Source organism: Protomyctophum parallelum (genome assembly GCF_964188405.1).
Source record: "Protomyctophum parallelum genome assembly, chromosome: 12".
Classification (NCBI taxonomy): domain Eukaryota; kingdom Metazoa; phylum Chordata; class Actinopteri; order Myctophiformes; family Myctophidae; genus Protomyctophum; species Protomyctophum parallelum.
In genome coordinates this window covers 20,294,573-20,314,978 of record NC_139712.1, presented here as the reverse complement: position 1 = coordinate 20,314,978, position 20,406 = coordinate 20,294,573, and the positions used below count along the sequence as shown (strand labels likewise).

The window sequence follows — 20,406 nt, the reverse complement described above, 5'->3', positions numbered from 1 at the left end:
GTACGTACGCCAACATCTCCAGTAGCTACACAGTACAGGGTTTCACGTCGGAAATAGCTGATTTACAAGCTTTCAATATCGCACTGCGACGCGTTGAGACCTTGTAGATCTACTATTTTCGCATTTGTTTTTTCCCTTTGCAAAAAAAGTCTAACATTTAACATTATCTGCACATGCCTGCCTTCTCTCGTTGTTTCTCTGTGAACAGAGGAAGCTTTGGTAGAACTTTTTAGGGCACAGGCTTTAGTTCCGACTGTCATTAGACCGACAACCTATTACCTAAACCCCTAACCTAACCCTAACCGCAAGCACGGCCATTTAGGGTTAGGTTAGGGGTTTGGGTAATAGAGGGTATGCGCATCATCATCAAACCCGGAAGTTATGCGGGAATGCCTACTGAGTGGCAAAAAACTACTTTCTGGCCTCGACAGCCCTTACATACATTATCTGATTGCATTAAACAACGTTAAACAAAGTTAAACTCACTTTGCATGTTGCTTTGCCACTCAATTTGCCACTCGATGTGCCATTCACTTTAAGCATGCGCATACCCATGCGCATACCCTCTAGGTTGTCGGACCAACACATTGTCTGACCTGTCAGACCAACGCATTGTCGGGAGCGACGGGTGATTTCCTTATGTCAGAACCTTTGGTGAACACTTTTTACCTTCTCTGATTTCCTGCCCTGGTAGAACTCTTTACCTTCGTCTGGTTTCTCCGTGAACAGAGGAAGTCCTGGTAGAACTCTTTACCTTCGTCTGGTTTCTCTGTGAACAGGAAGTCCTGGTAGAACGCTTTACCTTCGTCTGGTTTCTCTGTGAACAGAGGAGGTCCTGGTAGAACGCGTTACCTTCGTCTGGTTTCTCCGTGAACAGAGGAAGGGTTTCTCCGTGAACAGAGGAAAGTCCTGGTAGAACTCTTTACCTTCTCTGCTTTCTCCGTGAACAGGAAGCCCTGGTAGAACTTGGCCTCGCTGAAGCTGCAGCTGATGACGGCGATGGCGGCGTTGTACGCCGCACAGTGGTAGCGCCGGCGGACCTCCAGGAGATGGTGCTCGCCGGCCATGTTCTCCGTGAACGCCTCGAAACTCGATCTGAATCGAATGATAATGTGTTAAGTTTTTACAGCAAATTTGGATTTAGTTTTAGCCAAGGTCTTTTGAATAAGATTACATTTAGTTTCATTCACATTTTTAGTCATCTAAATGAGATTTCAATCGACTACAGTTGATTTTGTCAATGGAAATGTATTATGCCTTGATGGCTTCATAATGGCCAATCTTACACTTGGTCGCATGCTGAAAATAGCCGATCGCAAACACCCGAGCGCAACAGAGCATAAAAAGATTACTTCTAATCTCGCATCTCGGAATTGTCAGTACATTTAGTCTTTCTTTTTTATTTTGTTTTTATTTAGTCAAGAAAGAATAGCTTAGTTTTCAACAAAGCACATTTTATGTCCATATGTCCACTGGAACAACATATTTTCAGATGGGGTTCAGCGGCCAATTACATAATACGTTTTGGGGTCCTTGACATCATGAAGTAGTTTGAGAACCACTGACATAGAAACATAGTTCTTTTTGCAGAAAACTGTCACGATTTAGAAGACATTTTATAGAATCAGGTCTCAGGTCTAAATGGGTTAAAGAGGGACTCAGTGGCACCATTTTTGTATTTATCCAGTGTCTATGAGGTGACAGTACTTCATTAGACACCCTGGAGTCGTTTTTATGTGCAATGGTGTATTAACTTTGTATTTAGGGTTTCTTCCTGGTGGCTGAACCCTTGACAGTCAAACGGGCCAATGAAAAAAACATTAATATAGTGACAGCACACTATCAGCCCCTCCTACAGCCCCTCCTACAGCTGTGGGTTCAGTTGGATCACCACCCATCACCACCCACCAGGAAAACCAGGCATACTTAATGAACTGGTGGGCGTGCCGACATAAAAACAACATTTTAACAAATACTGTACTAATATACAAGCTCATAGGAGCTTGCTATAGGTCTGCTATTTTTGGAAAAATCGAAGAACGACTGACATAGAAACATAGCTTTTTCAGAATACCGTCAGGATGTAGAAGACGTTTTTAGAATCTGATCTCAGGTCAAAACCCTACTTGATCAAGGCCTTGGACAGCTCGTTGCCCTCCGTCTTGGTGCCCTCGGCGCGGCAGTAGGCCTGGTTGATGAGGGAGTCCTTGGAGTAAACCTGGTCCTTGGGCAGCCTGGAGTACAGCAGCTCCGTCAGCTTGTAGCAGGCCGTCTTCTTCAGCAGCTGGACCTCGAAGGCGCCCGGGTTGAACTAGAAGAGACACACACGTTGTAACGTTATGTTATACTATTGAAAAATAGCAGGTCTACAAGCTCATTGCGTGGCAACTTTTAGGTCTGCTATTTCTTTTTAAACAATCGTGAAAATGTGCCTCAAATCTTTGAAGATATATTATGTGTTTTAACTCAAATCTTTGCTTCTGGGGGGGGGGGGGGTCCCTGGAACAACATATTTTCAGATGGGGGGGGGGGGCGGAGGCATATTACATATAATTCTTGGGGTCCTTGACATGAAATATTGAGCACCACTGATACAGAAACATGAGGTTTTTCAGGAAAAAAATACATTGTAAAAAGGCATTTTTTCGACGTCAGGCCTAAATGGGCAGTAATATATAATAAGTAGCATTACTCTCTTGAGTAACATTGCCCAACAGTGCACCCTGCTGGCAGCTAGCGACACCGACCTTGGTGAAGCGTGTGAGCAGCGTGTCCATGGCGGAAGAGATGCTCTGGACGTAGAACGTCTCCAGGGCCTCGGCGCCGCAGTGGGACGCCAGCGGCAGCAGCACTCTGTCCGTCATGGCCGCCATCATGGAGGCCACGGGCAACAGCTCCCCCTGTTGGAGCACCTGGTACACGGCGCACAGCAGCTGCAGTTGGCGCTCGACGCTCGACCTGTGTAGACATCAAAAGGGGGGCTTGAGCATAGACATGATATATATAAAGGCTAGTCTCCGGCGGCGTTCGCCGGTGGCCATCTTGCTACAGTGAACTTTCACTGGTATTACTACGGTAATGGTCGGTGGTGATCTGCTCAAACAACATAAAATGCTCTTAACTCGTTCAAATCTTCACAGGTTTACAAACGGTCTGGTTTATTACAAATGTTAAAATGTTTTGACAATGGGTTTTTTTAAAGGCCTTGAACTAATAATAATTAAAAACAAAATGTAGGAAAATGTGGACGCGGAAATCACCTCGGCGTCCACGCATGGGCGGTTTGAGAGAGACTCCTGTTACTGAACAAACATTCCATAGCAATGAGTAGTATCACAGTATAGAGCTATTTAACACTGTTACTGAACAAACACTCCATAGCAATGAGTAGTATCACAGTATAGAGCTATTTAACACTGTTACTGAACAAACATTCCATAGCAATGAGTAGTATCACAGTATAGAGCTATTTAACACTGTTACTGAACAAACACTCTATAGCAACGATTACTATCACAACATAGAGCTATTTAACACTTATTTTAACAGCAAAAAAAACGTAATGCCCCCGCCTTTTTGGAAATAAACGAAGGAACTTGTACTGACCGCCTAGCGATCCGCTGGAAGCACGTCTGGAAGTTCTCCTCCATGATGTGTTGCTTAGCGTCTCGACACAGAATCTCCGCCAGGAGTTTGAGCAAGAGTGGGCTTTGTGACAGCTCCAACGCATCTAGGAGCTGAAAGAGAGAAACCATATCGTTGTGACAGCTCCAAGGCATCCAGGAGCTGAAAAAGAGAAACCATATCATTGTGACAGCTCCAAGGCATCCAGGAGCTGAAAGAGAGAAACCATATCATTGTGACAGCTCCAAGGCATCCAGGAGCTGAAAGAGAGAAACCATATCATTGTGACAGCTCCAAGGCATCCAGGAGCTGAAAGAGAGAAACCATATCATTGTGACAGCTCCAAGGCATCCAGGAGCTGAAAGAGAGAAACCATATCATTGTGACAGCTCCAACGCATCTAGGTCCCGACAGCGCCCCCTGCGGCCGGTCACTCACCTTGCGGACACAGTCCATGTAGTTGTTGCGCTGCAGGGAACCCGGGTGGAACTCGTCGGACTGCATGGGGAAGTGGGAGGCCACCAGGGCCTCCAGCGCCCTCCGCAGGTCGGCCAGGGGGTCCTCGGGCAGCGCCGTGAAGAAGGGCAACACCAGCAGGGCCTGGCTCTGAAACACACACACACACACACACACACAGACACAGGCATGAGAGTGATGTGAGAACTGTTATGTGGAATCGTGCTTCAGGTCTTGACCCATTTTGGGCGGGAACCCCTTTTGGTGTTTAACCCATTTAGGCCCACGTTTGCTCTGAAAGAATATATATTCAAAGATTTGTGCCACATTTTTACGATTTTTCAAAAATAGCAGACCTACAAGCTCGTAGCGCGACACTCGGTGGCACGCTATGAGCTTGTAGATCTGCTATTTTTCAATAGCTAAAGTAAAACATAATGCTTAGTTAAAACACCAAAAGGGGTCCCCGTCTAGAATGAGTTAAAACATGTTATAATTTAGCTATTGAAAAATAGCAGACCTACAAGCTCACGAGCTTGTAGGTCTGCTATTTCTTTTTTCAATCGTGAAAATGTGGCGCAAATTTGGAATATATATTTTTTCAGAACGAACGTTTTCAACTCAAGTCTTTGCTTCTGGGGGGGGGGGGGTCCCTGGAACAACATATTTTCAGATGGGGGTCGGAGGCATATTACATTACATGAAATATTTAGCACCACTGATACAGAAACATGAGGTATTTCAGAAAACGTAATGGGTCAAGCGTATCAAAAAAGAAGGGTGGTGTCGCGTGTTATATTATTGCTCTAGTTTGGCCGTTACCTTGAGGTTCAGAGGCAGCGCCACATCGACCAGCAGAGAGGTGAAGGTGGAGAACACTCCTCTGAAGGCTTTGTGGCCGACGTCCGAGCACACGGAAGAGTCGATCTGGGGGGAGAGAGAGAGAGAGAGAGAGAGAGAGAGCAGTGAAAGAAATGTCAGAGCACACTGAGGATTAGGGCATTCACTTCTAGTCATTTTTGAGTGGTGCAACCACTCCAAGGAACAGCAATGTCCGTGCCTGCCTATGTGTTGTTCACCTATGTGTCCGTGTGACATTAATGAGCACGAGTATGACTAGTACCAGTAGGGGCGCTGTTGTGCCAGAAACAGAGAGAGAGATAGTGCTGCACTGTTGCCTGCATGAGAGAGTGAGAAAGAGAGAGAGAGGGGGGGGGGGGGGTTGCACCACTCAATTCACACAGGTGTGATTTTTACTAGTTGACTAGTTGCCTAGTTTACTAGTCGACTAGTTGTTTAACTACTATCATGTAAAAAATAAATAAATAATTTAAAAACTGTGTACATTGGTGAATATAACTATAATCTACCTGATCTTGAGGCCTACAAAATCGGGGAAAAAATGAAAAATACAAAAAAAATATATATATTTATTTTTCTTATCAACTAGTCAACTAGTACCAACAAGGTCGACTAGTAAACTAGTCGACTAGTTGCTTAATGCCCTACTGAGGAGTCGATCTAAAGAGAGAAATAGTGTTGGTTTTGTCTACTAAAACGATGAAGAAAAATGTCCGTCGACTACCGTTTTACACGGAGGAAAACGGAATAAAACGCGGAATAAAAACTAAGCTATGATGACTAAAAACTAAGGCTAAAAATAGTGACAATTTCGTCAACAAATAAAAACTACAGTAGACTAAAATGTTAGGGAGGGAACCAGTGGAGAAGAGATCCAGTAGAACAAAACAAGTCCTGTATGCTTGGTTTGCATGCTGAAAATAGCAGATCTTCAAGCTCACAATGCGTCTCTATCCTTTTAATACTCTATGGGTAATACCTGTAAGAGCTTGGAGAGCAGCAGCAGAGTGGAGGTCTTGCTCTCGGCCGTGGCAGCGTTGGTTCCCCACCACGGCTGCAGGCAGTCCCACCTGCACATGATGACACGCAGGGAGTTGTCACAATCAATACCAAATCAGTCTAAATCGCAATTATCTGTGTGACAATTAAATGTGTAAACGGTGACAGTAGAGAGACTCCCACCTGGACAGCACCTCCTCCACCAGCCGGACACCCTGGCTCTTCCTCAGCGAGCGCTCGCGGAAGTTGTGGTCCAGCATGCCGTTGAGCACCACGCTCACCTGAACACACAAAAGCTTGGTTTATAGCTTGGTTTAGGGGGTCCCAGATATAAATGGCATTAAATGGGGGGTCAGTAGGAGAGGAGAGGAGAGGAGAGGAGAGGAGAGGAGAGGAGAGGAGAGGAGAGGAGAGGAGAGGAGAGGAGAGGAGAGGAGAGGAGAGGAGAGGAGAGGAGAGGAGAGGAGAGGAGAGGAGAGGAGAGGAGAGGAGAGGAGAGGAGAGGAGAGGAGAGGAGAGGAGAGGAGAGGAGAGGAGAGAAGGTCCTATATATATACCATGCCGGGGTTGTGCGCCGCAGCCTTCATGAGGTGTGGCACGGTGGTGGTCAGGTGCTTCAGCAGCTCCGTGTTGAGCGTGCTCTGGAAGAGGCTGTAGAAGTACTCGCCGTGGGAGAAGCTCAGGAAGCTGTCGCCGTGACTCCCGGAGAGCGGCACGGACAGCATGATGGAGTTCAGCAGCAGGTCCACCAGCTGCTCGCGCTGGAGAGGAAGTACGAGGAGAGGGGGTCATGCCCTATGTTCCCTCAGCCCCATGTTCCCTCGTTCCAAAACAGACCCTATGTTCCCTCAGCCCTATGTTCCCTCATTCCAAAACGGACCCTATGTTCCCTCAGCCCCATGTTCCCTCGTTCCAAAACGGACCCTATGTTCCCTCAGCCCCATGTTCCCTCGTTCCAAAACGGACCCTATGTTCCCTCAGCCCCATGTTCCCTCGTTCCAAAACGGACCCTATGTTCCCTCAGCCCCATGTTCCCTCATTCCAAAACGGACCCTATGTTCCCTCAGCCCGACGTTCCCTCGTTCCAAAACGGACCCTATGTTCCCTCAGCCCCATGTTCCCTCATTCCAAAACGGACCCTATGTTCCCTCAGCCCGACGTTCCCTCGTTCCAAAACGGACCCTATGTTCCCTCAGCCCCATGTTCCCTCATTCCAAAACGGACCCTATGTTCCCTCAGCCCGACGTTCCCTCGTTCCAAAACGGACCCTATGTTCCCTCAGCCCCATGTTCCCTCGTTCCAAAACGGACCCTATGTTCCCTCAGCCCCATGTTCACTCATTACAAACAAGTAAGACGCGCAAACGCGGGAAGCGAACGCAGCTCGTGTGTGTGTGGTTGGTTGTGTGTGTGTGTGTGTGTGTGTGTGTGTGTGTGTGTGTGTGTGTGCTACAGCTGCGCCCTGTGTGTGTGTGTGTGTGTGTGTGTGTGTGTGTGTGTGTGTGCTACAGCTGCGCCCTCTGGTGGCGGGCGGGTGGTGTAACAGCGGGACACACACACACACACACACAGACATTCAGCCCTTGCTGTCATAGTAAGTGGCTCACTGCGTTCGCAATCACTGCATTCGCAAACAGACCCTATGTTCCCTCAGCCCCATGTTCACTCATTACAAAACAGACCCTACGTTCCCTCAATCCAAAACAGACCCTATGTTCCCTCAGCCCTATATGTTCCCTCATTACAAAACAGACCCTATGTTCCCTCATTCCAAAAGAGACCCTATGTTCCCTCAGCCCGACGTTCCCTCATTCCAAAACGGACCCTATGTTCCCTCAGCCCGACGTTCCCTCATTACAAAACAGACCCCATGTTCCCTCAGCCCGATGTTCCCTCAATCTGAGTGCAATTACTGCAAGTGTAATAGTTTGACTATTACTATTGACTAAACGTATATGATGAAAAATGTTTGTCGACTGCCTTTTTTTCACTGACGAAAACTACATGAAAACGAAATTAAATGATGACTAAAACTATGACTAAATATACTGGCAATTTCGTCAACAAGATATAAACTAGACTACCGTATATTGTTTGCAAGGGACTAGTGGACAAGATATCCAGTATGAGTAAGACACAAGTTATGTTACACTTGGTTGCATGCTGAAATAATAAGCCTATCTATAAGCTTGTAGTTTGGCTATTTTCAGCAAGCGTAAAATTGCATGTATTTTCACAACCACTGCAAAATAAGGTCCAGAGCGTGTTTACCTGTTGACTGAGAGAGAAGGCCAGCTGTAGCAGGCCGTCTGCCAGCCTCCTGCTGTTCACATCCAGGGAGGGCAGAGCTTTCCTCTCCTCTCCAGGCGCTATGCCTTTGTACACGGTCATCAGCAGCTGGGAGCCCAGGGACGTCGCATAGGACGAGTCCTGTAAGCGCACAGAAACTTGACACGTTAGTTTCAAGTTGAGCTAACCGTCCGGGCCTGGCACATATGTACTCTTAAACCGTCACTTGCGCGAAGGGGCCAACCATTGCAATGCAAGCCCTGTGAACATTGAGCCACCTGACTGTAGATGTTCAATCCGCTGTCTTATGTTGTGAATTACCTGGCTGTCCAGAATGGAGTCTTATGTGTTGTGACTCTATTACCGGTATATAGAATCAACATAATGTTGATGTCGGGTGGAAACCTCCTAACTCCATATTTGAGGTTTTTGATTTTTATATTATTTGCATAAATCAGTGCTATTAAACACCCTTTCAAGAAATATTGAACCAATGGAAAGTAGTAAACAACACTTTGGACAAAACATCTTAACTCCATTGGACCCTCAAACTGTCTGCTAAAGCAGGGGTTCTCAACCTTTTTGGCTGGGGAACCACGGAAATGCTCTGGCCATTACCTGGCTGTCCAGAATGGAGTCTTATGTTGTGAATTACCTGGCTGTCCAGAATGGAGTCTTATGCTGTGAGTTACCTGGTTATCCAGAATGGAGTCTTATGTTGTGAATTACCTGGCTGTCCAGAATGGAGTCTTATGTTGTGTGAGTTACCTGGCTGTCCAGAATGGAAGTCATATTTTGTGCGAGTTACCTGGCTGTCCAGAATGGAGTCTTATGTTGTGTGAGTTACCTTGTTATCCAGAATGGAGTCTTATGTTGTGAATTACCTGGCTGTCCAGAATGGAAGTCTTATTTTGTGTGAGTTACCTGGCTGTCCAGAATGGAGTCTTATGTTGTGTGAGTTACCTGGCTGTCCAGAATGGAAGTCTTATTTTGTGTGAGTTACCTGGCTGTCTAGAATGGAAGTCTTATTTTGTGTGAGTTACCTGGCTGTCCAGAATGGTGTTGAGGAGGTCCGCTTTGTGGATCTGCCTGCAGGCAGACAGAACCAGCTCCATGCGGTCGTTGTTGGTGCCCAGAGTGCTGCTCTGGTACAGGTCCACAGCACACAGCTGCTCCACACTGAGGACATATTATATAATTATACCATGAGATATTTATACCCAGAGATATTATGAAAGTATTATATAAGTATAGTATGAAAGAATACCGGAGAACTCAAATCCAAACGACTGAGAACTTTTAACCCATTTTGGGCGGGAACCCCTTTTGATGTTTTAAACATTATGTTATAATTTAGCTATTGGAAAATAGCAGATCTACAAGCTCATAGCGCGCCACCGAGTGGCACGCTATGAGCTTGTGGGTCTGCTATTTTTGAAAAGTCGTGAAAGTGTGGTGCAAATCTTTGAATATATATTATTACAGAGTGAACATTTTAACTCAAATCTTTGCTTCTGGGGGAGGTCCCTGGAACAACATATTTTCAGGGCGGAGGCATATTACATATAATTTTTAGGGTCCTTAACATGAAATATTTAGCACCACTGACACAGAAACATAAGGTTTTTCAGAAAACTGTCAGGATTTTGAAGTTTCGAGGTCAGGTCAAAATGGGTTAATCCACGGTATCACTGAGAAAACTGTTGCACCTTTCTTCGTCCTTTTTTTTCAAACTTGACTACAGTAGCTCGCTCACCGTATGGAAAAATAAGTAAAACTCCTTAGACTGAGACTTAGAAAAATATTTTTTCTTTTATTTTATCATGCTCTTATGGTGCTCTGTGCTCGTGGTGCAATTAAAAAGCAAACGTTTCGGTCCTCAGACCTTCGTCAGTGCTATGGTTTTCACAGACAAAGAACTTACTCTTAAAGAGCTCCAAAACAATACAGCTCAGGTGCTGATAATTACTAATTGGTGACATCACCAGATTGTGGGCGTGGACATTACAGATCCACGTATATATACCTTTTGCGTGACAGTCTGGCCCGCAGGCCGCCCTCCAGGCGTCCGCGGTAGGGCGAGCCCGCTAGGGCGACGAGCAGCGGGACGCACACCTGCGGGAGGTTCCTCATCACCTCCACGTCGGCCATGTTGAAACCCACCGCCGACGGCTGGCACACCGCCAGCGCCGTCAGCTCGAAGAACACGGGGGAGAAGACGTCCGGCTCCAGGAGCTGTGTGGAGAGAGTCCATCGTGACTATACGGTTTGTAATCGACTTTTATTCAGTACTAGCCCTTACCCGTTGTGAGACGGGCGCAGTACCCACCTTGTGGCCGCGGGGGGTACTGCGCCATGGGTGCGTTTTCGCTTTTTTAATTCACAAATAAGTTCCGGCGTACTGGAACTTGAGATACAGTGTACTCGATATGTATTGTGTACTGCCTGTGCTGTACCATACTTTATGGATAGGCTACGAGAGACATCTCAGCGCCAGCAAGGTCAGCCTTGCTGCATTAGTCATTATCATGTCACGTTTCTTCTATGTCTCATATCTTATTGTCACATCATTATGATCCAGCACTATATAGGTTTATCTGTGTAATAAACTTTGTGAACCTTTAACGCGATACTGTCTCATTATTTGTTCTCCCGGGCCCGCCGCCGCCGCCGCCGTACCAAAGGAATACTTCAACCAGATTATCACACACCACCACCAAGCCTGCACACTGTTAGAACCAGACGAGGGTCCAATTAGAGATCACAACACGCACTGCCGTTCACTTCCTTGTTTACAGCTACATTAATGGCTCAGAGTCATAACTATAAATATAGGACGCTCTCCGTGGTTTTGACCAAAGGGGGCAATGTTTCGTCTTCATTTCTGACTTCTCGTTTGGATATAAACGCTTCTAGAGAGACTTTAGGTGTACCAGCGCGAGGTAAGAACAGAAGATTATGCCTCCCCGGTTTTTTGGGGGGGCAACGGAACGCGGGGCTTTTCAGAGTAAAATCTACCTCATCGGCTGGCACTCTAGTGACATTATTTTGAAGAATTCCCTGGCAAGAATTGTGTTAAGAAAAATACTCGCGGGGGGTACTGCACCCTGGGTGCGTTTTCTCATTTTTTATTCACTAATAAATTCATTATTAATTTATAATTTGTTAAATTGGAAAAAGGGCTTTGTTAAGACCTCCATTATTATTATGGTCAATGCCTGTGTGAAAAGTGGGAGCGATTGGTGCAGGCGGTGAGGAGATACGGTGAGTGTTTCTGACAGACATTCAGACATTGAGTTAATTAGAGTATGATGATATGATATACCTTCCAAACGTCCTGGTCACACTTGCCCAGGACCATGGTGCCGAACTCCAGCAGGCGAACGGTGATGGTGCACTTGCTGTAGTTGTACTGCTCCAGCTCCCGGGGGCTGTAGTTCTCCCTCTGGCCCTGCAGGGGGAAGCAGCTCTCAGCCGCCGACAGCTCCCGCGTGGCCAGCTCGCTCAGGAAGAAGCCGACGGCCTTCAGGAAGCTCGACTGTTCTTTAGAGCCTTGGGAAGGGAAGACGGGAAGGGAAAACTAGTTAAACGTAACTTTCAGATGGGTTAAGCGGTTAACTCATTTTGAGCTGAGATCAGATTCTAAAAAAATGTCTTCTACGTCCTGACAGTTTTCTGAAAAAGCTATGTTTCTATGTCAGTCGTTCTCAAACATTTTCATGTCAAGGACTACCAAGATTATATGTAATTGGCTGCCGACCCCCCCATCTGAATATATGTTGTTCCAGGAAGGCCCCCGGAAGCAACGATTTGAGTAAAAAAACGTTCACTCTGAAAGAATATATATTCAAAGATTTGCGCCACATTTTCACGATAAAAAAAAAAATAGCAGACCTACAAGCTCGTAGCGTGCCACTCGGTGGCGTGCTATGAGCTTGTAGATCTGCTATTTTTCAATAGCTAAAGCATAACATAATGCTAACAGCAAAAGGGGTTCCCGCCCAAAATGGGTTAACACAGACGATTTTGAGTGGTTGCACCACTCAAAAAGAAGCACAATTTATTTGTATATTTACGTTACATGTCATAGCTGTCCTGTGCAAGTTGTGATTACGAAGCCTAAAAAGCAAAACAGAAATGCAAATTGTAACGTTCCAATGTTCAATTAAATCAGATCTACACACTTATAGCGCGGCACCGAGCGCCGCACTACGAGCTTGTAGTTCTGCTATTTTTTTTGTAAACCTGTGAAAGTGTAGTGCAAATCTTTTACTATATATTCTTTGCTTCTAGGGGGTCCCCGGAACAAAGTATTTTCAGATGGGGGTCCGCGGCCAAATACAGATATTTCCGGGGGTCCTTGACATGAAAAAGGTTGAGCACCACTGACATAGAAAATAATAATATGTTTTTCAGAAAACTGAAAAGAAAGGCCATTTTGCCAACCCCTCATTGGGTATGGGCACTGATGACGTGGAGGAGGGAACACGCCCCCAGCACCCATACAGCGTCCCCAGCAGGAATCGAACCCAAGACCTTCTACGTGTGAGGCGACAGCACTACCAAAAGTGCCACCGTGCCCCCTCCACTGAATCGGGCCTCAGTCCTAAACAGGTTAACCCATTCTGGGCGGGAACCCCTTTTGGTGTTGCATTACTGTATATAACGCAATTATGTAATTCACAATGCTTTAGCTATTGAAAAATAGCATATCTACAAGCTCATAGCACTGCACCGAGTGCCGCGCTACGAGCTTGTATAGGTCTGCTATTTTTGAAGAATCGTGAAAAGTGACATGAAAAGTGTTTGAGAAAGACTGACATAGAAAAACATAGCTTTTTCAAGAAAACAGTCAGGATTTAAGAAGACATTTGCAGAATCTTTCTCAGGTCAAAACGGGTTAAATGTGTGTGTAAGAGACATTTCTTCTCTGTTCATTTTATTTCTATGTTTTTTGATGGGCTTGGTCAAGGCCAAGGTTGGCCTATTTTATGAGACCTGATTGAATGCTCTGTTGTTGTTCTGATGTGAAGGCAAACAGTTTTTTGACTGTGAGACACAGGCTGGTGATTTATATGGTTTTGACACTCTTTTGCTTTATTTATTTAATACAAGTTACAGTGAATAAATATCATTTTTGAACTTTAAGTAAACGTTTGGATATCAGTCTTTTTATCACACGTCTGAAGTAGATCCTCGGCATCGGGCAACCAGTAGCCCAAAGTAATAGGACGCAGTGTGTTTCCTATATACTCACCGAGCAGCAGCTGGGGCTTGACGATGCCCAGGCTGATGAAGGTGTTGTAGCAGTCCAGGGCGGCCAGCAGCTGGTCCATCCACTGCAGGGTGACCCTGACGCTGAAGGGCCCCGCCGGGAGGTCCCGGAGCGTGGGCGCGGCCAGGAGGCCCCCGGCGCCCGCGCCGCCCTCCAGGCTGGAGAGCAGGAAGGCCACGCCGCGCTCCTTCAGCAGGGCCTCCAGCCACTGGGACGGAGACGTCTTGCCTTTGAGTTCAATCGACAAGCATAGATTATTAGAACTAGCCCTTACCCGTTGTGAGATATTGCCCACCCATAAATATCTTTAATTGCCGTTCATTAAGAAAAATACTTGCCACCTTGTGGCCACGGGGGGTACTGCTCCCTGGGTCCGTTTTTGCATTTTCTATTCACTAATAAATTAATTATTAATTTATAATTTGTTAAATCGGGACACATGCCTGTGTGAAAGTGGGAGCGATTGGTGGAGGCGGTGAGGATATACGGCGGTGTTTCTGACAGACATTCAGACATTGAGTTAATTATAGTTTGATGATGATGATATGATATGACTCATGATATGATAGTCTCAAGCGGCCACCATGATTTTTTTGGTTATTTTCCCCAGGTGGGTGACTGGCATCTCCCTCAGAGATAGCTATAGGGTGAGCAGATTTTGACGCGCTGCCGATTATAGAGCGTCGCAGAACAGAATTTCTCATTCACTTTTCCCATAGACGTTTCAGAAAGTAGTCATGAGTTGCCATGAGTTGCCATAGTATGGTACTTATGTCATCCATGTGTATTGACACATCGTATTATGCTTGTTATTGTGCTACTGTATTCTCTGCTTTTTTTGCTGTGTATTGTTGTGAAGTGCACAGAGAGACCCCTTGGGGTGCACTATAAGTAAAAATAAACTGAAAACTGAAACAGAGTTGTCGCCATCCGAGTTTCTTACAGCTGTTTAAATAAATACTTTCTGAAACGTCTATGGGAAAGAAATTAATACGAAATTATCTTCTGGGACGCTCGTCGGGAGGCGGGACTGCTAGCATTATGTAATGCTTTAGCTGTTGAAAAATAGCAGATCTACAAGCTCTAACTTTCAATATGTAATGGTTTAGCTGTTGAAAAATAGCAGATCTACAAGCTCATAGGTCATAGGAGCTTGTAGGTCTGCTATTTTTGAAAAATCGAAGAACGACTGGCATAGAAACATACTGTACTTTTTCAGAAAACCGTCAGGATTTAAAAGACATTTTTTTTAGAAAAATGGGAAAATGGGTTAACCATCATTTAGCTTATGGGGAACACCTGGAACCCTCTCTCAAGGGCCCACTGGTATGGTCACCCGGACCACTGGCTATAATATGCTCACCTGGCAGCAAGGGAATGAACTCGTAGAAGAGCTCCATGCATTTGTGGCGACACTCGGTCTGGGGCCGACCGCACTGCTGCAGCAGCCACAGGACCACGTCCGCCAGGCACACCTTCTCGTCCGCGGGAAAGCCCCTGGAAGAGGAGGATGGAGGGGGAGGGGGGGGATACTTTTTGATTAGCATGCATTTAGATCATTGGCTGTGGATGTGGACAGCCGTGCACGGCACGCCCATTTGAAATACGGTTTGTGCCAGGGAATAGATGATTTGTGTAATGGAGTGTTGCAACTCCCCTATCCCCTCTCGACTCTCCCCCTGCCTCTCTCTCTCTCTCTCTCTCTCTCTCTCTCTGTAATTACACTAGCAACAGTGGAACACTATCTCTCTCTCTCTCTCTGTTTCTGGCACAACAGCGCCACTTTTGCCCCTACTGGTACTCAGTCACATAGCCACATAGTCACATAGGTTAACACGGACATTGCTGTTCTTGCACCACTCAAAAATAGAACATATACAAGTTTGCAGCGTGGCACGCTCGTAGATTAAATATTTGTAATCTACGAATTGTATTCACAGCACAGCTTTTTCAAGTAACACCAACAACTAAAACCTTTTTTGGCACCAACCTTGGAACGCGTCTCTTTGCGTTGTGCTTGTTGAGGCTGTCGGCCTTGTGCTTGATGATCCTCTTCAGGTGGTCAATGGCACTGCAACACTGCTGCACGGTACCTGAGGGGTTAATTTCAACCATATTATGGTCAACGGCACTGCGACACGCAAGAATCCCTCGTATCTCCTAATCCAAGGAGCTCTCCGTGGTTTTGATCAGATGGATATACTAAGCTCTTCATTTGTGGCTTCTGACCTGCCTCTCGTTCCAAATATGAACACGAGGGATCATCGAGTGATGTTATTCCAAACGAGAGCAAGGTAAGAAAGCAAAAATACGTCTCCCCCCCCCCCCCCCCCCCCCCTTCCGGCTTTACAGAGTAAAAGCGGCCATATCTTCCCGGCACGACGAAGCTTCTATTTTGAAGGAATCCCGGCACTGATTGTGTTTAAAAGCCCTTACCCACGGATGACTCATCAGAGTGTGCCAGAGTCAGACTTTCAACAAAGATGACCAGCACTTCAAAGACAAACTGCTCCACCAAGGCTCCCTCCTCTCTGGAAGGACAGAAGAGCACATTGGCACAAATACTCATAACTACAATTATGTACCATGTAGGATCCATCAGTATATGAGCCCAGTTTTCCAAAAGCACCATGTTAACCATTAGTTTAGACTTTAACAATTGAAAACAATCGTGAAAAATGTGTGCAAATCTTTCAATATATATATTATTTCACAGCAAACATTTTTAACTCATAACTTTGCTTCTGGGGGGGGGGGGGGGGGGGGGGGGGGCCCTGGAACAACATATTTCCAGATGGGGGTCGTCGGCCAATTACATATACTTTCGGGGGTCCTTGACATGAAATAGTTTGAGAACCACCGACATAGAAACAGAAAACTGTCATGATTTAAAAGACTAGATTTGTGGAATCTGGTCTCACAGGGTCTCGATGAAGAAAAAAGAACAGAAAAGCACACCACTGACCTGAACTGCCTGTAGATGCTGTTGAACGCCAGGGCGGCGCCCAGCCTCTTGAAGCCGCTGGGGTGCAGGGCCAGGCTGTAGATGCGCTTGAACAGAGACTTGATGTTGGCCGGGCTCCTCTCCTGCTGCCTGGGGGTGGTCTGCTTGATGGACCACCGGACGAACTCCTCCATGCAGCGGCCGCAGAAGTCCCGCAGGGTGCTGTCGAGGGGGTCGATGACGCCGTCCTGGGAGGAGAACGTCGTGACATGATATCCAAATTAGAAAATGTTTCAGAAGAAAAAAAAAGAAACTGAGATGTTTTAACTCCCCTGAATGGCCATGCATTCAAAATATATTTTATCTTGTCCGTACAAGATATTATCTTGTCCGTACAAGATAATAAAAGATGATATCTTGTACGTGCAAGATAATAAAAGATGATATCTTGTACGTACAAGATAATATATTGTACGTACAAGATAATATATTGTACAGACAAGATAATAAAAGATAATATATTGTACGTACAAGATAATATATTGTACAGACAAGATAATATCAAGCTATGAGCTTGTAGATCTGCTATTTTTCAATAGCTAAAGTAATGCTTAGTTAAAACACCAAAAGGGGTTCCCGTTCAGAATGGGTTAAATCGAATATTTAGTAAAAGTCATAAAAGGGGATCCTTCTGAGATCTTCACGGGCAAAGATAATCAACTTAAAAATCTCAGAATGGGTCAGAGCGACCTCACACACACTCTAATGATACCTGCATAATTATGCTTATATGCAGAACTATAGTGAATTTAGTCACTTAAAGGGAAAATGTCTAATAACGAAAGATAGATACTAATAATAAGACAAAATGACATCGGTACCAAGATGGCCTCCAGGACTGCCACGGTGTCTTGACTCTCAAACTTCTTGTTGTTGGTGAACCAGTGGATGAGCTGCATCACCAGAGGCTCAAAGAGTTGCCTCGTTACCTGGAAACGCACAGAAACATCCAATATATTCATATGCCGTTAAAACAGTTTGAGGGCATAAAATGCTTTACCCGCTATTTAATCAAATATTCTATCTACGCTGCAGAGATTGTTTTATTACCTTTGGAGCATACGCTGAAGTATTTGCAGCTTTCAACCATGAAAATCCGGCGACAAATGGTTTGATGGTTTGTTATGATCAGAGTTTCTTTTTAATTATTTTAAAACGGCGAATTAAACGCATTAAACTAATGTCGGGTATAGCGTTGTACGTGCTCCAATGACTGGTTGTGTGTAGGTCTAGATGCATGTCTGTCTGTTTTAGGCACGATATTTGCTCCGATTATGCTGTCGGGGGGAGCTTTTTTGGCGCTCGCCGTCAAACCCCCGATCCGACGCAAGATCGGGGCTTTGATCGCAGAGGTTTTGCTTCCTGCGTGTGAAAGGATGTGTGAGAAGATCCAGCGGCTATAAAAGCACTCACCGATGCCTTCCCGACCGTTTCTGAATATCTGGCATATAGTTCGATATTTGGCTCTCTCGCCAAACGGACATGAACGACGGGGGTTGTGACCGCACCCCGCGAAGGTTCCGTATTACAGCCAATGAGAGCACAGACAGCTGTGCTGACAGACAGAACGTCTGTCTGTCTGTCTTGTCTGTCTGTCTGACTGTATCGATAGATGATAATAACTATTCCGTGTGTAAATCCAGGTGTCATACATATTGGTAGCTATATTAGTCTGTATTGCTCTTAAATATATAGTCTCTAAAACCAACGCATCTCACTTGAATGATGTTGATAAAACCGCATCTCGGAATCAATGCTGCAGCAAATGCAGCAGTGTGTGTGTGTGTGTGCGTGTGTGTTTTTTCATTCTTGAAGTGGCCTGCACCTTTGATTCTAGCTTAGAGGAAGCCTTTATGACCAAAGTCATTAACCCATTTTGGGCGGGAACCCCTTTTGGTGTTAGCATTATGTTATGCTTTATCTATTGAAAAATAGCTTTTTCAAAAATAGCAGACCTACAAGCTCGTAGCGCGCCACTCGGTGGCGCGCTACGAGCTTGTAGGTCTGCTATTTTTGAAAAATCGAAGAACGACTGACATAGAAACATAGCTTTTTCAGAAAACTGTCATTTTCAAATGTCAAAATGGTACCAGCCGCTCCTCCAGACCATCATTGAACTATAGGCTACAGGTGCAATCTCCTTGTGTTTATCTTGGGCAGCCTGTAGGACACGAACACAGTTTGGTTGTGAGAGGCTTCCGACGACGTGGGATGCCAAAAAAAAAAGCAGCCAAACGGCTCGCGAAATTCTGTGCAATCTCTTCCACTATCGGTATATCCGCCAAATATGGCGAAGACGCCGTTACTTGTACCCCATGAAGGGTGTGTGGGTATTTGTCCGGAATTTGCTGATTGCACTCCTTGCATTGTATCTCTTATGTGGACATAAAACAATGATTAAAATGTATGTGTGTGTGTGTGTGTGTGTGTGTGTGTGTGTGTGTGTGTGTGTGTGTGTGTGTGTGCGCGCGTTGCGTGGCTGCGTGCACACGCACACACAGAGAGAGACAAGAGAACTATTTAATGAAAATCAAGATGTAGCGTCTTGTCTCGCTATAGCCTAGGCTACTATAGGCCCAACATGTGGGCGATTAGACCAGTGTTGTTTTCGTCGACTAAAACTATGACAAAAACTACCTTTTTTCACTGGCGATAACTGAATGGAAACTAAATGAAAACTAAGTTATGGTGACTAAAACTAAGACTAAATATACTGACAATTACGTCAACAAAGAGAAACTAGACTAAAATGTTAGGAAGGGACTAGTGGACAAGAGATCATTTTACACTTGGTGCTTGCTGAAAATAGCCGATCTACAAGCTCACAACGCATTGCGCTGCGACGAGTTGTGAGCTTGTAGATCGGCTATTTTCAGCAAGCGTAAAATCAGCCATCACGACGGCATCAAGGCCCGCCAAAACACATTTTAGTCGACTAAATCAACTGTAGATTCAGTCGACAAAAATCTTATGATATTAACACTAATACATTCCAGTTGACTAGAATGTGACTAAAACTAAATGAAAACGTTTCAAGAGACTACGACTAAAACTAAAATAGAAATTTGCTGCCAAAAACAACACTGGATTAGACACTGTATTTTGTATTTAAGTAGGTCTTATTCCCTAACTTGAGTAAACTAAAGACCTGGATCAATGCTCTTTGGCCACTCAGAATAGCCAAATGGCATTGATCACGCCTCCAGGTCTTTAGTTTACTCAAGTTAGGGAATAAGACCTGGTACTTAAGAAACACAGGGCTGTATTTTGCGTGTCTCAAGTACCAGGTCTTATTACTTAACTTAAGACCTGGAGGCGTGGTCAATGCTCTTTGGACACTCAGAATAGCCAAATGGCATTGGCCACGCCTCCAGGTCTTAAGTTAAGTAATAAGACCTGGTACTTAACCCATTCTGGGCGGGAACCCATTTTGGTGTTAGCATTACGTTATGCTTTAGCTATTGAAAAATAGCAGATCTACAAGCTCACAGCGCGCTACAAGCTTGTAGGTCTGCTTTTTTTTATTTTTATGGAAGAGCGACTGACATAGAAGACATTTTTTAGAATCTGATCTCAGGTCAGAATGGAAAACTGTCAGGATGTAGAAGAACATTTTTAGAATCTGATCTCAGGTCAGAATGGAAAACTGTCAGGATCTAGAAGAACATTTTTAGAATCTGATCTCAGGTCAGAATGTGTTTTAGGGCACACTGACCTGGTCCACGTCACAGGCCAGCCGCAGCAGCACGGGGAACAGCCTCTTGTGGAGGTTGTACATGGCCGGCAGCTTGTTCTCGCCGTCCGCCATCTGGGAGCTCTTCCCGATCATGAAGACCACCATGCTGTGCAGCATCTCGCACGCCGCCACCTGCCAAACGAAAGAATACACGACACGCTGG

General features: G+C 45.4%; 1 protein-coding gene across 1 annotated transcript in view; it reads right to left on the bottom strand.

Annotated features, from left to right (window-relative positions):
* prkdc (protein kinase, DNA-activated, catalytic subunit) overlaps window positions 1-20,406 on the bottom strand; it is a gene marked incomplete at its 3' end in the record, with an annotated part of 128,474 nt that overhangs the window by 58,403 nt on the left and 49,665 nt on the right. The window contains exons 25-44 of the mRNA XM_083778143.1: window positions 20,223-20,375; window positions 17,329-17,436; window positions 16,469-16,695; window positions 15,940-16,034; window positions 15,494-15,596; window positions 14,867-15,000; window positions 13,486-13,731; window positions 11,554-11,780; window positions 10,255-10,463; window positions 9,272-9,407; window positions 8,211-8,369; window positions 6,498-6,701; window positions 6,124-6,221; window positions 5,921-6,011; window positions 4,903-5,007; window positions 4,063-4,230; window positions 3,607-3,737; window positions 2,748-2,958; window positions 2,127-2,311; window positions 927-1,095 (exon numbers count right to left, since the gene is read on the bottom strand). Of these exons, the coding sequence (XP_083634269.1) occupies window positions 927-1,095; window positions 2,127-2,311; window positions 2,748-2,958; window positions 3,607-3,737; window positions 4,063-4,230; window positions 4,903-5,007; window positions 5,921-6,011; window positions 6,124-6,221; window positions 6,498-6,701; window positions 8,211-8,369; window positions 9,272-9,407; window positions 10,255-10,463; window positions 11,554-11,780; window positions 13,486-13,731; window positions 14,867-15,000; window positions 15,494-15,596; window positions 15,940-16,034; window positions 16,469-16,695; window positions 17,329-17,436; window positions 20,223-20,375 (3,159 nt within the window). The remainder of the gene's footprint in view (window positions 1-926; window positions 1,096-2,126; window positions 2,312-2,747; window positions 2,959-3,606; window positions 3,738-4,062; window positions 4,231-4,902; window positions 5,008-5,920; window positions 6,012-6,123; window positions 6,222-6,497; window positions 6,702-8,210; window positions 8,370-9,271; window positions 9,408-10,254; window positions 10,464-11,553; window positions 11,781-13,485; window positions 13,732-14,866; window positions 15,001-15,493; window positions 15,597-15,939; window positions 16,035-16,468; window positions 16,696-17,328; window positions 17,437-20,222; window positions 20,376-20,406) is intronic.